This window comes from Xenia sp. Carnegie-2017, unplaced genomic scaffold (assembly GCF_021976095.1).
Source record: "Xenia sp. Carnegie-2017 unplaced genomic scaffold, XeniaSp_v1 HiC_scaffold_1, whole genome shotgun sequence".
Taxonomy (NCBI): Eukaryota; Metazoa; Cnidaria; class Anthozoa; order Malacalcyonacea; family Xeniidae; genus Xenia; species Xenia sp. Carnegie-2017.
The window spans coordinates 6,813,033-6,828,808 of record NW_025813402.1 but is presented as its reverse complement, the minus strand read 5'-3'; the positions used below and the strand labels follow the sequence as shown (position 1 = coordinate 6,828,808).

The 15,776-nt window shown below is 34.0% G+C and overlaps 3 protein-coding genes across 3 annotated transcripts; 2 read left to right on the top strand and 1 right to left on the bottom strand.

Moving 5' to 3' along the window:
* The first annotated feature begins 551 nt into the window (after nt 1-551).
* On the top strand, nt 552-2,670 carry LOC124435595 (ras-related protein Rab-3-like). The gene is made up of 3 exons (XM_046985596.1): nt 552-1,033; nt 1,122-1,233; nt 2,229-2,670. Exons 1-3 carry the CDS (start codon nt 802-804, stop codon nt 2,548-2,550), a joined length of 666 nt encoding a protein of 221 aa, XP_046841552.1. The 5' UTR covers nt 552-801; the 3' UTR covers nt 2,551-2,670.
* Nucleotides 2,671-2,964: 294 nt separating this feature from the next.
* On the top strand, nt 2,965-14,640 carry LOC124435582 (structural maintenance of chromosomes protein 2-like). Its single transcript, XM_046985595.1, is given in 34 exon segments — nt 2,965-3,392; nt 3,581-3,730; nt 4,157-4,279; nt 4,416-4,454; nt 4,518-4,628; nt 4,741-4,785; nt 5,093-5,185; nt 5,606-5,683; nt 5,814-5,876; nt 5,947-6,000; nt 6,650-6,745; nt 6,927-7,002; nt 7,005-7,115; nt 7,194-7,248; nt 7,328-7,448; nt 7,540-7,598; nt 7,763-7,822; nt 7,942-7,999; nt 8,555-8,635; nt 8,892-9,038; nt 9,465-9,587; nt 9,992-10,073; nt 10,409-10,544; nt 10,818-10,942; nt 11,049-11,134; nt 11,229-11,336; nt 11,693-11,758; nt 12,145-12,222; nt 12,292-12,357; nt 12,649-12,777; nt 12,853-13,053; nt 13,447-13,572; nt 13,641-13,792; nt 14,084-14,640. Coding segments are annotated over 34 exon segments (3,636 nt in total). The 5' UTR covers nt 2,965-3,224; the 3' UTR covers nt 14,454-14,640.
* Nucleotides 14,484-15,753, bottom strand: LOC124435609. Its single transcript, XM_046985598.1, has 3 exons — nt 15,590-15,753; nt 15,117-15,254; nt 14,484-14,867 (listed from the first exon to the last, which is right to left on the bottom strand). Exons 1-3 carry the CDS (start codon nt 15,701-15,703, stop codon nt 14,763-14,765), a joined length of 357 nt encoding a protein of 118 aa, XP_046841554.1. The 5' UTR covers nt 15,704-15,753; the 3' UTR covers nt 14,484-14,762.
* Between the last annotated feature and the right edge of the window lie 23 nt (nt 15,754-15,776).

The window sequence follows — 15,776 nt, the reverse complement described above, 5'->3', positions numbered from 1 at the left end:
TCATACATGCATGTCATTATCCATCAAATAACATTGATTTCAAAGAAAGTTAATACGGCATAACATGCAAATACGAATCCCAGTTTGTCTTCATTATTCTGATTAATCAAATTTAGTTTGGTTAATCTTAATTAAATTGTAATATAACCGCACCTTTTGTGATCATCTTCCAAGCCGGATGTAAACAAGAAATGTATTGTGGGCAAGATCTGTGAAGAAAATTTGTGAAACATGAAAAACAGGTTATCTTTTTTCAACCATTTTTTTTACAATTTTTAATCAAGCACAAGCTCTTTGGAATGTTGATTTAACTTTATATCACGAAACAAAACCTAAGAGGGGGTTTTGAAACCGTGACAACAGCAACAGGCTACTACTGTTGTGATTATTTACGATTGTCACTTAGATCACTTAGATACTATTATTTTTTAAATCGATAGTCTACAACACTACATTCGTAATCGTAGTATTCTACAAAACAACATTTTGTATTTTACTTGATCGCATAATAAACTGTTACAATATTTGTTCGAAAGACTAGTGCGCAAACAAATACCGGCAGTTTGTCTTCAAATCAACGAGCAAGATTTCGTCGTTCTGCTTGCATTGAGTGAAGCAGAGAAAGAATCCTTCGAACGAAGAAATGGAACAAATCAAGTTATTCTACTTACTGATTGGTGGATGGCATTGAATTAGGAATTCATGAATGCTGATTTGATATAATTTTTACAACATATGCAAAAGAGTAAACACTTGTACTATTATACGTGGATTTGTCTTGTTTGTTGAACTGTCACAGCAATGGCGTCCGCTGATGACAAAACTTGGCAAAGAGATGCAGCCGATCAAAACTTTGACTATATGTTTAAATTGCTTATTATTGGAAATTCGGCGACTGGAAAGACGTCGTTGTTATTTCGCTACGCTGACGACTCTTTCACTTCAGCTTTCGTCTCTACAGTTGGAATAGACTTCAAAGTCAAGACAGTATTTCGAAATGATAAACGTGTAAAGCTTCAAATATGGGATACAGGTATGCTAATATAATTCGCAAGGCGTATAATATAAGGAAGCAATATATAGACGAATTGTTTGAATTCTTTTTTCTTACTAATTTCTAGCTGGTCAAGAAAGGTATCGAACGATAACTACAGCGTATTATCGTGGGGCCATGGGTTTTATTCTATTGTATGATATTACAAATGAAGAATCATTCCAAGACGTTCAAGACTGGTAAGTTCATACATTATCCTGGCTTTGCTTAAATTCTCAAATAGCTATATAAACCGATCACGAAATCTTTAAACTCGTTGTTGTTGCGTTGGTCAGCATGCATCTTAACTTCAGTCGGAAAATATTTTAACGCTAAAGTGACTATCGACCGTGTATTTTTACATTATCTGTGAAAATTTGATTCCATTCATGATTTTTTATCATTCTTTGTCAACACAACACTGAAATTACCATTCCAAAGATTTTCCTTTGGGCGCAAAAAACCTAATCGCTTTTGAATTTTATAATTGTAAAAAGTATATGCAAATTCATTATAGCTGTGACCACTCCTTCCGTAGTCCTTTTTGCGAATCACATTCACATAGATTTAATTTTAATTTCTCTCCTGAAACTAATATGAAGATACGATACCAAGTATTCGCGATTATATACTATTACATTTCAAATGGTATGTTGTCAATCTAGTGGTGGTTATATTATCTAGTGGTGGTTATTGCTTAGATATAAGTAAATGAGTTTTCTCCCACTCTTCGTTTATAGTTCAATTGGGGTTGATTGGGGTTGATATATTTAAACAATATGACAATTTTTGTTAGAATGCCTCCAAATAGAATAGAATACGAAACCAAATAGAATTGATTTATTCATGAGATACGATTGTTATGCCATAATGTCGAAAGATGTTGCATCATTTGTATCATTCCAAAGCCATCATCAGAGATTATACATAATATAAATCCTAGGATTTATATTATGTATCATTTTTATCATTGTTATATACGTATGTTTGAAAACAGTTTGGATGTACTACTCATATAGTTAGATTTGAATATTTTTGTTTTATTATTCATTCAAAATAATCATGATATATCATACATTGCCACCAACGGCTCATGTGCAAATGTTTTTCTTGTAATGCATTCATAATTTGTGGTTATTTTGACACATGGCATTAGTTACCATCTTTTGACAAACTATTGATCTGACTTTCACAGGTCAACTCAAATTAAGACATACTCATGGGACAATGCTCAAGTTATTCTTGTTGGTAATAAATGTGATATGAAGGATGAGAGAGTTGTTACAAAGGAACGTGGGATGGAGCTTGCTGATCAACTTAGTTTGGAGTTCTTTGAGACTAGTGCAAAGGACAACATTAATGTCAAAGAAGTTTTTGAACGATTGGTGGATATCATCTGTGAGAAAATGGCAGAGACTCTGGATAGTGATCCAACCAGAATTGGTGGATCCAAACCAGGAGTAACTAATTTGAAGGAAAAGCCATCAAAAGATGAGTCTTCAGGCTGTGGTTGCTAGGATCTTTTTGCTTCATTTTTCGAACAAAATGGAATTCAACAAAAAAAAACTGTCATATGTATAGATTGTCCAAATAATGCAAATAATCCTAGAAGTATAATAAAATACTGATCATTTAAATTTATTTATATTTAGTTTGTCAACTGCATATTATTTACATGAAAAGCAATCCCTTCACTCACTGTTCTGACAACTGCATAATTTACTAATTTAATACTGTCCAAATACTATTCATTGACTTGATAAAGATGACAGCAATGATGTTGACAATGATGTTGATAATAAAGATGTATTCTATAATAATACATTAAAATACTTATGAGATGACTGTTTGAATTGCTTGCTTTCTAACTAAAACACTTCATAATTTTCGAGTGTTTTGGATAGAAAGCATGCAGAAGAGAATTTAGCGTATTTTATAGTGCAAAGGGGAAGATACTACAATTGACAGCCTGTTGACTGTTGGTATAACTTTTTCATGGAAGTGAATGTAGAAACTGGATCGATCACCGAAAACTCTCTTAATTTTCTTTGTGTTGCTGCGTGTAACATGAAGTAATGCTTTGAAACATACAAATTGGCGCGCCAAATTTACATCTGTCGTTTTCTCAAGAAAGAAAATACTTTCGAAGATCTGGTTTTATTTTAATATTTACTCACTGAAAGTCATTGCGATGTATATTAAGCAAATAATCATAGACGGCTTCAAGTCCTACGCTCAGCGAACCGAGGTCAATGGCTTTGATCCACAATTCAATGCCATCACTGGTTTAAACGGTAGTGGCAAGTCAAATGTTCTTGATTCTATTTGCTTTTTGCTTGGTATTTCAAATCTGCAACAGGTATTAAATCCAAGTTAAATGCTATATTTACTATTGAATAAAAGATCAACGATGTATGTTAAAAAAGCTATTATGATTTCAAGCCAGAATAATTTAGACTGAATTCGTGCTTATTTTAAAATAAATTTTCACAACAGCGGATTAAGACAACAAGAAAACCTTTTTAACCTATTCTCTGCTACTTTTAGGTTCGTGTTAGCAACCTCCAAGAATTGGTCTACAAAGGTGGTCAGGCAGGGATCAGCAAGGCTACTGTAACAATAACATTTGATAACTTGGATAAAAAACAAAGTCCAGTTGGATATGAAACTTTTGAGGAAATAATTGTATCAAGACAGGTACTACAGTCATAGAAGACTGGTGTTGGTAGCAGGGAATCATGCTTGCTATGTTTTATACATACTTGCAAAATATCATGACTTTGATGAATGAATATCCTATAATGTTGTATTTTGTCACAGTATAGAAACATACAGCAGTCTCACTCACTGCACAACTTGGTGCTGTATATTTAATTAGCTTACTGGCTGCAGCTAGCCATCTTTGCCCTCCTATTGGCCAAAAAGCAATTGACTGGCTGCTGCTATGCTAATCACATGCATAAAAGGCACTACACAAAAGTGGAACTACTCTGTTTCTAAACTGTGGTTGTGTCATATGACAAGACTAATGTCGATATTAGTAGTTATCACAAACACTTTGCATTTGTTATCATCAAAATTTAGTATTATTCCTATGGTTTAATAGAAATTTATCTTTTCTAGGTTGTTATTGGTGGCAGAAATAAGTATCTCATCAATGGATGTAATGCCAACAATACTAGAGTCCAGGACTTATTTCGTTCTGTGCAGCTTAATGTGAACAATCCACATTTTCTTATAATGCAAGTATGGAAAACAAAACGTTTGAAGTAAAAACATCTTGCAGTTGCTCAATTTTATTTAAGTGATAACAAGTTAATGAATGGAATATGTATGATGGCATTGTATTGCTTGCAAACAAGGTTTATTTGTTTTCAATTAGGGGAGAATCACTAAAGTGTTGAACATGAAACCACCTGAGGTAACATTGTATTTCATACTGAGCTATTTTCTTGTCTTGATGTATTTGATTTATGGCCATCAGATTCTCTCAATGATTGAGGAAGCAGCTGGTACTCGCATGTACGAAAGCAAAAAACTCTCTGCTCAAAAAACTATTGTGAAGAAGGAAACAAAACTGAAAGAAATTGAGACGGTAAGGAATTTGTTTTGACCAACAACTCTTTCTAATTCTATTCAGAGTGGGTTTGTTCTGAACCTATAACTAATAGCCACCTTTGTTGTAAAACAACTTATTTATATCATAGATTTTGAATGAAGAAATTACTCCAACTCTAAGAAAATTAAAAGAGGTACCAATGATTTGAAACATGTTTGAAAATAATTAAAAACAAATTATCCCTTGTATTGCTTGAGAAAATGTGTGGTCTAAATGTATCACATTAAAACTTTCACATATAATTAAAGTTTTCACCCCTTCTTTTTCTTCACAACACATACCTGACTATGTAATTTAATTTTTGTACATGTTCATGCGTATCAATTTTGTGTATATCGTCTTTTACTTTGCCACTAGCTCCTTTTTCAGGTATATTTTCTACTCATTTATGCAATATTGTCTTTTCTGTTGGTTTCTGATATTTTTGGTTTTGTATATAGGAGCGGTCATCTTATTTGGAATATCAAAAAACATTGAGAGAGGTTGAACATTTTTCCCGATTGTACATTGTCTATCAGTATGTACAAGCAGAGGTAAATTTTGTGATCATACTATATTATTCTCTATACCTAAGTAACCTAACTACCATAAATTAAAAATATTAACAGTACAAATGCTATTAACTATAACCAGTGTGCGAATTAGTTCAGAAAAAACGATGTGCAATTTTTTTGACAAAAGTGTTTCTTTAGAGGCATAATCAAATCGATATTACGTTAATTATTATATAGCGCTAATTGCTAAATTAATATTTTCAAACGTGAACAAATTTATATGATTTACGACAGTGTTTTTCGTTAAAACCGCTGATTTTTGCACATCGTTTGAAAAAGTGATATGCAATTGTTTTCATTTTATCTAAAACGATGTGCAAATTGCACATTGCACACCGTTAATTCGCACACTGACTATAACTTGTAAAAGTTGTTTGGTTAGAACATTGTATTTTATAGAAACTGCAGAAAACGTCGGTTTCTGATTATGAGAAAATGACCAATACAATTAAGTGTCTCAAAGAGAAGTCTGTTGAGGTATCACAAGAAGATTTCATCCTTCTTAAATAACTTCATAAATACCTTCATGTGAAATGCCATCTTAGAATTTGGATATCCAAGGATTGTTTATTTAAATTATTGAGTCAAAAGTATTTTTAACCTTTAGATTGATAAACATATAAAAAACCTCAATAAAGAAATAGTAGAACTGGAAAAAAGAAGAGATAAGGTACCTTAGTTCCCTTGCTATAATCTGGACTTGTTAATTATATATCTCATGGCTTGTTGTAATTTATCAGGAGTCTAGTGAAGCTATAAAACAACTTGAAGAAAAAGCAAATGAATTATCAAAGGTGTAGTATTCTTTTACAATATGCCAACGTATGCATAAAAACATATATACCTAATACAGTGGTGATCTAATGTCAGGAAAGCATGACATTATCGTGATTTGTTGCTGTGGTACACATTGTGCAGACTTAACGTTACGATTGCCTAATTTGTTAGCGTTATATGATTCTAACCTGTACGGTAACCTGGCTATTGTGCTGCCTCTCATAGAGAATACTGAGGCTAAGTTGAGAATAGTGAGGAAACGTTGGAAAAGTAGAGAATATTGAGATAATGTTGGTAAAAGTAGAGAATAGTTATGTGGTGGCCTAATCTTTTGTGGCTTAACGTTTTTGTAGTTTAACGTGTAGCTTAACGTTTCCTTCGCGTAGCGAAATGGTTAACTTTAAGCCACTGGTCAGCTTAACTCTACGGTAGCTTAACCTTGAAAGTCTAGCATGATGGTGGCTTAATGGGCTTAACGCTATGCTGACTTATCGTAAGGGCATCCTGACGTTTATGAAGGATAAATTATACGTATAGTCGTACGTATAACTAGCAATACAGTTTTAAGAATTGTGTCATTAATTTAACGAAATTTAAAGTTGCATAAATCTTAAAACAAGCGATCTCAACTAGACCTTTGGTTTTGATTCTTCAATTTTTATTTAGGCTGATGTTAAAGCTAATTCCGATGTGAAACATGCGAAAAGTGAACTTGAAGCAGAAAACAAGAAGAAAAAATCCTTAGTCAAAAGTCTTACTGATGTGAGTATAGTACTTTATAAATGTGCATTTATCAACACGTCTTTTTATGGATATTTTTTTGACAATCTGAAGTAAAACCTGTGATTTTACGACTGTCAGATTTTTATGGCGAGTGTATGTGTATAGCTACACCTTGATATACTGTACGTACTAAACATATCACACAACATTCTTTTTTTAGGACCAAAATCAATTGACACAAAAAGAGGCAGAATTTCAAAAGATGTCTGGCATTTTAGCGGAACTAAAAACGCGAAGTGAAAAGATGCAAAAAGTGTGCAAAGTGCTCAAGATCATTTTCATGCCGTGTCAGCTGGACTTTCGAGCAATGACGATGGTGAAGACAAAACTTTAGCAGATCAACTTCTCGGTATTACATACGTATACTCACTTTCACTTTCCTTTACATTGACTTAACAATAGTGATTTTATGAGGTTACGTTTTTAGGTTGCAAAAACGACATCAGTAATGCCGAAACTGAAATGAAGCAAGCAGAAATGAAGTATGCTTGTTGTGATGAAGCGAGAATGGATGATTGTATGTTCAGGCGTTAGGTAAATGTCTCGGTGATTTTTTTTCAGAGTGAAACATGCCCAAGAAGAATTGAAGAAGAAACTAGGGGAACTAAAGAAAACTGAAAAAGATTACAGCAAAGATAAAGTTCTGTTTGAGAGCATCCAAAAAAATGCCAAAAAACTCGAGGTATGTTTGAGTAGCTTACGCAAAAAAAACCTTCTATCCTTTTGTTGAACATGTACTAGTATACTCTTTACTTTTTACCCGTGTATTGCAGATTGAAATCGAAAAGTTGAATTATGAAGATGGGTTAGAGGAAAGCCTGGTACAGAAAAAGTATGGTTTTGTTTCATTTTTATCTAATATTGTTTTGCTATTAATGTATGACGTATATCTTGCTTCAATTACTTTCATATATTTGTATTACAGTGTAAGAGAGCAGATTCTTCGAGGGTATAAACAAATACTATTGGTGCTTTTCCTGTCTTATTTCCATATAGACGGGAACTTGAAGCTGAAGTCGCTGAGTTGCGCACGAAAAGCGAGTTACTTGAGGCCCGGTACGAGTTGTGACATGAGACGTTGGCAAGGACATATTTGGCTTTCTCAAACCCATAAAACTGTATTTGAAATGTGTCATTTTTTGTTTAAAACTTCATATTTTTTCTTTAACTCACAGGTTTCCGAATTTGCAGTTTCAATATACAGATCCTGAACCAGATTTTGACCGTAAAAAGGTACAGATATACTTGTAATTTTATGTAGATCTTGGCTTAATTTTCCTATTGTGCGTGTCTGTCTGAAATATAAAATTTCTAATATACATTACGTGTAAAGTAAATGGTTTGAACCCGGAAGTATCGTTACATGTTTGTAAATGTCGATCGTCCATTTTGACTCTGAAGATGACTACCGCTAAGGTTGTCGAAACGTCAGTCAACAACAACAAAAACAATCCTTCTCAGGACTATACCAACCTGCACCATCGACATTTACAAACATACATTAGGTGTGCCACCAAATTTCATAAATTGTAGCAACGTACTTCAGGAACAAAGCGCTGTATATTTTTATACATGTCTACAAATGTATGATACAATGTACACTTCACTTTGAAGATGACTTCCGGCTAAGGTTGTCGAAACGTCAGTCAACAACAGCACTAACACTCTTCAGGAATCTGCTATCCTCGACTATCTACTTGTACAAACATGTATACGTAGAAATGTTTGAGTTTTATTATAGAGAGAATTATCAGAAATTGGATAATCAATTTCAGGATATATGTTTAGGTAAAAGGTTTGATTGCGCAGTTGATCACAGTGAAGAATGTTTCAACTGCCACCGCTCTTGAAGTCGCTGCTGGAAATAAGGTGATAGTTATTTTGCAGTTTAATGTCGTTGTCTGTTCGTTCAGAAGAAAACATGTGTGTCTATTTGTCGGTTCAAGTATATGAGACAATGTCTTCACAAGACTAGGCAGAAAAGGGATACATGTACATCCCATAGGTCAGCGTTTCACATTTGAGGTCATTTGCACAAAGATTTTTTATGTAAGAGGAAAAATAGCCAGGAATATTGCCAGTCACATATTACTTGCTGGAGTAATATTCCATGTTTATATTTTAGTTGTATAATGTTGTTGTGGATACTCAAGATACGGGAAAGAAATTGCTTCAAAAAGGTCAACTCAAGAGACGATACACTATCATACCACTAAACAAGATTGCTAGCAGGAAAATCAATTCAGACACTATAAAGAAGGCCAAGTCTTTGGTTAGTATAGTTGCTACTGTACGTGATTTGTTAACTGTGAAAAAAGCATAATGTTCGCCAGGGATGTAGCCAGCTGCCCTCCCCCCCTCGCCTGGCGAATTTCATTGCCTCTCTCGAAAATTATAATTTATTTACATTACATTGCTTAAACGACAGTCGTGGCCCCACTTCCATCTTAACTGCCCCCCCCCCCCTTGACACGAAATTCTGGCTGACACTGATAATATAACATCGTCTAGTAAAATTGTAGCTAATTATGATGTGTAAGTGATTGGTAGTTTGTCAATTTAAGCGCGATATGCTCATCTTTTATAGGAAACTTGTAGATGTCGGAGAAGTCTATTATGTTAAAAGTCATGGTTTCCATGAAAAATTTGAATGATTTCATTTGATTGAGGTCGATTTCACTTAAATTTTCTTACGTAGGTGGGTGAGAAAAATGTGAATCTTGCTTTGTCGTTGGTTGGTTACGAAAAAGACGTCGAAGCTGCAATGTCATACGTTTTTGGTGCTAGCTTTGTTTGTGACACTCAGGATAATGCGAAGATGGTATTTTTTTTTTCGCTTATTAACATGACATGGAACTTATTGCATACATGTTTACTTACTTAACTTGTGACACGCGCCAAGCGATTCCACGACTCGTTTTTTATATTTTTAACTTCATTGATGTCTTTACTCGTTTTGAAATGAACAAATTAAAGTTCGTTGTCAAGCATCGTAGTTTAAAATGATAAGAAAGTCGTCTTCAGCAAGCTTGTACAAAGATCATTCAGACCGGATTCAATGCTTAAATCGACAATGTTCATTGAACAATATAATCTTTAGCAAATGGTTTACCAGTTTAAAACTTATTGTGGACGGATTTTTTTTCGAAAATTTTTTATTTGCACGACGATTCTATTTGAAAGCAGCTTTGTTTTAGAACAATCAGGGTTTGATTTTTTATCTAGGTAACATTCAATTCGGATGTGCGAACTCGATGTGTCACCTTGGATGGAGATAATTTTGATCCTGCGGGTACTTTAACTGGTGGTAAGAATATACATCTTTGACTTTTGGCTGTATATTAGATGGTGGATGGATGTAATTAGTTATCTGTATGGTATGCATAGGGATCGTCATGTGTGTTTCACGATGAATTAAATGATATGCAAAACCGCGTTCAGTCGACTGAGCAAATTTATGTCACACTGAAAGAAATTTTAATTTCCCTATTTGTTTTGTGCTTTTTTTGCTTTGCAAACTGAGGATCAAACAGCATTATTATACGTAGATGAGTCGTTGAATTCAATGGAGTAATTGTTATGGTCATTTTTGGACGTTTACTTTACGTGTTTTATTGCCTTTTGTGTTGGTGTTTCCATTAGGTTCTCGTTCAAAAAACCCTTCAATTTTGGCGAAGCTTCAAGAGCTCAATGAGGCAGTTCATGCGTTCTCTACCAAATCCGAGGAACTGCATGAAATAATGAAAAATCTCGAAGGATGCAAAGATATAGCTGGAAAGTAAGAAATTTTGCATCGTCTCTTGGTTTTAAAACTTCCCACCCCTAGCCCTGTCCAGTTACTGTTAAATGCAAATCCAATCATTGACCTGATTGTAGAATTGATTCTTCAAAACAATCAATGCTGTTTTGAGTTTGACTGCTCGTGTCTCATCGTTCTACACATGCTAGTCTAAAAGAAATACGAACGTTACCCCGCTCAAATTTAAGATATTTGTTTCAAACTTCAAATCGAAAAACGGAGACAGTCGCCTTCTTAACTTTTTTGTGTTAGATTCCAGCAATTGAAGCAACAGTACGATTTAAAGATCAAGGAGGCTGAATTGATCGAAGCCAAACTCAAGCAAAGCTCACATCATCATCAACTCGAAGAAATTGATTCTTTACAGAAAATTGTCGGTTTGTTTTTTCTTGTCTGTTTATGTTATTGTAGCCGAATTGAGTCAATGGTTACTTTACGTAATTTATATTTGTTTTTATTTTATACTTGCCTTTTCATTTGTAGAGGAGCAAATAGAAATAGAGAATAACGCAAAAAAGACCATCAAATCTGCGACCGAAAAGAGCAAAGATATAGAAAAAAAGATGAAGGTATTTTGAGTCATCTTTTTTTTTGTATAATTAATAAAGATGATCATGCTACGTTTTCAGAGTTGTATTTTGTTGTCTTGTTTGCAATCAATAGGAGGCAAAAACACATCGTGAAAAAGAGCTAAAGATTGCTGAAAGAGATTTGAATGACAGAAAGAAAAAATCTGAAGAATCTACTAAAGAAATGAAGGATAAAGAACAGGTAAAAAGGTCAACTCTTTTTAATAGTGTAGCCAGTCTGCAGATATACTCTTGGTACATATGTAAATATTGAATCGTTGACATCGTTTATATGTCTTAAAATCTTTTCTTTTAACCGTCAGTAAACAACCGAAATCTTTTCACAGCGATCGTAAAAAGTTGGCCTGGCCACGCTATTGACCTTACATGTGAATTTATAAGCCCATAGTTTAATTACGTTTCTCTAATGAGTTTCATGTCCTAACAAAAGATACGTCACAACTGAGTTAAGGTGTTTAGGACCACTCCAAAAATAAACTGTACGAAATGGTATGTTAGATTTTATGGTTGACAAATGGTTAATATGTTTCACTTAAGAAAGTTGAGGAACTAAAGCTGGAAATTGGTGAAATTAAAACTGAATTACAAAGCATTGAACAGCAGGTTTGTTACATCAATCATCTTTTTCCTAAAGCAAATAACGGTTCAAATCGAATATTTCTTTCCTTCTACATCGTGGATCCGTCCCTATATTTCTCATGCATACGTATTTTACCTCATAATGGCCAGACCATCATAGTTTGACGTTGACATTCTTATCTGATAAAGATAAGAATTTTCCTTTTGCTCAAGTGAAGCTCATCATCAACACTTTCATTTGTATTTAAGAAACTATTGCCTCAGTAATTCATGTAAAGTTAATGGTTTGAACCCGAGAGTAGCGTTTAAATCTACTAACGTGGACAATCCACATCTGTTACAAACATGTGAAGTACTTCATGTATTGTTCATATGGGCAGAGTAAATAACTCTCGTAATAAATTTATTAGGTTGGTAGTGCTGATGAAGTTATTAACGCGTTGGAAAAGAAAATTGAGGGGCTGTTAACGATTGCTGAAAATTCCAAGGTTTGTTGAAAATGAATGTGAAATACATTGTAATTTGTAAAATATTGAGTTTCAACTTTTGGTGTTTAGCAATCATGTAAAGAGGCTGAAGAATGCCTGAAAGAACAGAAGAAAACGTTACAAGCTTGTAATAAGGTACACAGTCTCTGCTCAGATACTCTACTTTTTTTATGGATAAAGATGATAACGGCTGTACATTTGCCATAGTAGCTATCCTACTAATTTCTTATAATGTCATGTGACGGTTTTTGAAATTATTTCTTGAGAAGTGTTGAGAAACATCTGGCTAGTCTGGTTTTTTGTTTGTCGATCATTTCTTTGGGAATTTTCGTTCAAGTTGTCATTTTGTATGTTATATCTTCGATTGTGAATTTTATTGAATGTGGCTGAAAGTTTTTCTTAATTCAACATTGGCTTTTATAACAGGACATAAATACAAAAATATCAAGTAGGAAGGAAATGGAAAATGAAAATAATGAAAATGCGATCAAAGTCAAGGAAATGGAGCATAAAATGGTGAAGTTTCAACAAGATAGCAAAGATGCAGAAAATAAGGTTTTTATTTTGAAAGACCATTTCATAAAATCTGATTACTGTAGAAAAAGAAATAAACGATTTCATATTTTCCAGGTTAAGAGAATGATCGCCGAACACGAGTGGATTGTTTCAGAACGACAGTTTTTTGGTCAACCAAATACAGCGTACGACTTTACAGCTCATGATATGTCAGAAGTATCAAGACGATTAGCGAAATTACAGGAAACTAAAGATAAACTTAGCAAGAACGTCAACATGAGAGCAATGAATATGCTGGGCAAGGCTGAAGAAAAGGTAAAATTACTTCACTAGCACAATTTGTGGCTAACCATTAATCTTGATAATTGTGTCTTTGACGGCCCACATGTTTGATCGTTGGCTATGTAAATATTTCGGTGCTGGATCACTGCAGAAACTATAGATTTCTATAGAAAGTAAATTATACGAATGATCTTTAATTTACATAGCACGACCAATTTGCAGACATGCTAGGTCACTGATTACAGCTACGCACTAAGATATGATAGAATTGCAGTAGTTTTTCCATCTGACGTTTAAATCTAAATACTCACAAAATCTGCTGCGAATCATGTATACACATGCGTAGTGCGTTTGCGTTTGGAAACAGTCTCATCCATTGATTCGTAATTCAATGGTCATCCAAACTCAATTTGTTGCCCGTATTAGTACAACGACCTCATGAAGAAGAAAGGAATTGTAGAGAACGATAAAGCAAAGATTGAACAAGTTATTGCTGAACTTGACGAGAAGAAAAACGAAGCATTGAAAAAAGCTTTTGAAAAAGTAAACTTGGTAAGTTCCTTTCTTATCTGATTTTCCAGTTTAGTCGTTTTTATAAAAAGAGAAAATTTGCTTCTCAGGACTTCGGTTCTATATTCTCCACACTCCTCCCGGGTACGTCTGCAAAGCTTGCTCCACCTGAGGGTCAAACTGTGCTCGATGGCTTGGAAGTAAAGGTCGCATTCGGGTCAGTCTGGAAAGAAAGTTTAGGAGAACTAAGTGGTGGGCAAAGGTAAGAAAGAAACGGTGGCGTGGCCAGCTTGATAATTGGGGGGAATATTCATATACGCATATTTTTGCAGCAGCTATTAAGTTCTTTTGAAATCTATTTTTTCTGCGGATTATGACATACATACATGAATATTGCTTCCCCCACCCTAGTATTTATTGAAGTTAGTTACGCCACTGGAATGAAACTTCTGTAATACATGGAAAAGCAATGGTTACGATCAAAGCCTGTACTTATGATGGCTATAATTGTAAAACCTACTATTCTATACTATTATTTCTTCTGTAACACTAGATCGTTGGTTGCTTTGTCTTTGATTCTGGCGATGTTACTGTTTAAGCCTGCACCTCTTTATATCTTGGACGAGGTTGACGCTGCATTGGATCTTTCGCATACACAGAATATTGGTCAAATGTTGAAAACCCACTTTAAACATTCACAGTTTATTGTCGTCTCCCTTAAGGATGGCATGTTCAACAACGCCAATGTTTTGTTCAAAACTAAGTTTGTTGATGGAGTATCCACTGTTACGCGTTACGCACAGAATCCATCTAGTGCACCACAGAGAGACACAACTGGAAGAAGACCACAGTCCACAACTGATAGAAGTAAGAAACGAAGAGTTGAGCCTAGTTCAACGCAACCTTTGTCAGTAAAACAATAACTTTAATATTGTTGATAAAAAGGAAAGATATTCATGCTCTCAAGTTTATTTTTTAATAAATTTCATAAACAGGTTCACCACTGTACATCCCATATGTAAGTATGATAACAGAGATGAATATATTACAATTGTTGAGCTTCTAAGATTGTAACAGTTCAAAAATGTAACAGTTATTATCTTGAACTTATGAATGTTGTGATTTTTACTGCTTGTTCAAACATGCAAGTGAGAAAAGTTGAGATTATTGACGAAATGTCTTACAACTGTATCTCATATCGAAGGGAAGACAAACTGTCAAAACAATTTGTTTCACAATTGTTCCTTTCTTCTCTGTCTCATTTCATTCTCTTTGATTTGCTTCACAACACATCCTTTAAATGATGTCAGGCGAACATCGATTTCACCTTCTTCTAACTGAAAATTTATAAAAAAACTGTGAGATACATTTCTTTTCAATATGAGAATATGAATTGGACAGTGTGCAATCACTTTGATATTGAATGTTTTGAGACAACTATCTGTATTAAAGAGGGCTAATATTATCTCACAAATTTTTGATGTTTTTCTGGTGTCTAGGTTTTTTAAGTGTGGTGATTATTGAAAACAAAATGCCCATGCATATATAATCACTTGTCAATGTACAATTTAAATATATCCATATACCTCATTCCAAGAATAAAGCTCCTCATAACATGATTCAGAGATACAAATTTTGACACATTTCTCTCTATCTAGTCCATGCAATGATTGACACCTTTCATTTTGTTTGCAATTCTCTTCTTGTGAGCGGTAACGTCTCTCCTACCCAAAAAATTAGCCAGCAAATCTTTGAATACTATACATGAGCAACTTTTAAAATTTTCATTAATAAAAAGGTTTCATTCCTGTAAACCAAATGTAACCATCTCTCACAATTGCACAATGAGTCATGAACCAAACTGGAAAGTGGCACACAATTATGAGAGAACTAGGATTCATACAAGCAAAATTTAAATCTCAGGTGTGCAGTTAACCAAATCTCCAGTTTGGAACACAAATATATAGTCTTTGATAAACTTCCTCAACCAGACAACCACTGAACTGAACCACCTTGTGATATTCAAAAAGCAAAATTAATTAACAAATGAAAAACTTACATTACCACCCTTCCTTCGAAAACTGTATCTCTTGAAATGAAAAAAACTAAAATTAGGCAGAACAACAAAACTTAAAATAAATACAATTTTGACCAAAACAAAAGCTTTAGCCATTAACTTATTTACTTCTCACAATTTTCAAGGAAATTTATACCCATTCCCCATTTCCCCTCTCTTTCCCTCTCTG

Excerpts from the sequence above, each read along its gene's own strand:
- LOC124435595 (XM_046985596.1), top strand. The coding sequence starts at position 802 with ATGGCGTCCGCTGATGACAAAACTTGGCAAAGAGATGCAGCCGATCAA. Across the intron at positions 1,034-1,121 it reads GCTTCAAATATGGGATACAG|CTGGTCAAGAAAGGTATCGA; the intron begins GTATGCTAATAT and ends ACTAATTTCTAG. Across the intron at positions 1,234-2,228 it reads TTCCAAGACGTTCAAGACTG|GTCAACTCAAATTAAGACAT; the intron begins GTAAGTTCATAC and ends TGACTTTCACAG.
- LOC124435609 (XM_046985598.1), bottom strand. The coding sequence starts at position 15,703 with ATGGCTAAAGCTTTTGTTTTGGTCAAAATTGTATTTATTTTAAGTTTT. Across the intron at positions 15,255-15,589 it reads TTCGAAGGAAGGGTGGTAAT|GAGAGACGTTACCGCTCACA; the intron begins GTAAGTTTTTCA and ends TTTTTTGGGTAG. Across the intron at positions 14,868-15,116 it reads AGCTTTATTCTTGGAATGAG|TTAGAAGAAGGTGAAATCGA; the intron begins GTATATGGATAT and ends ATAAATTTTCAG.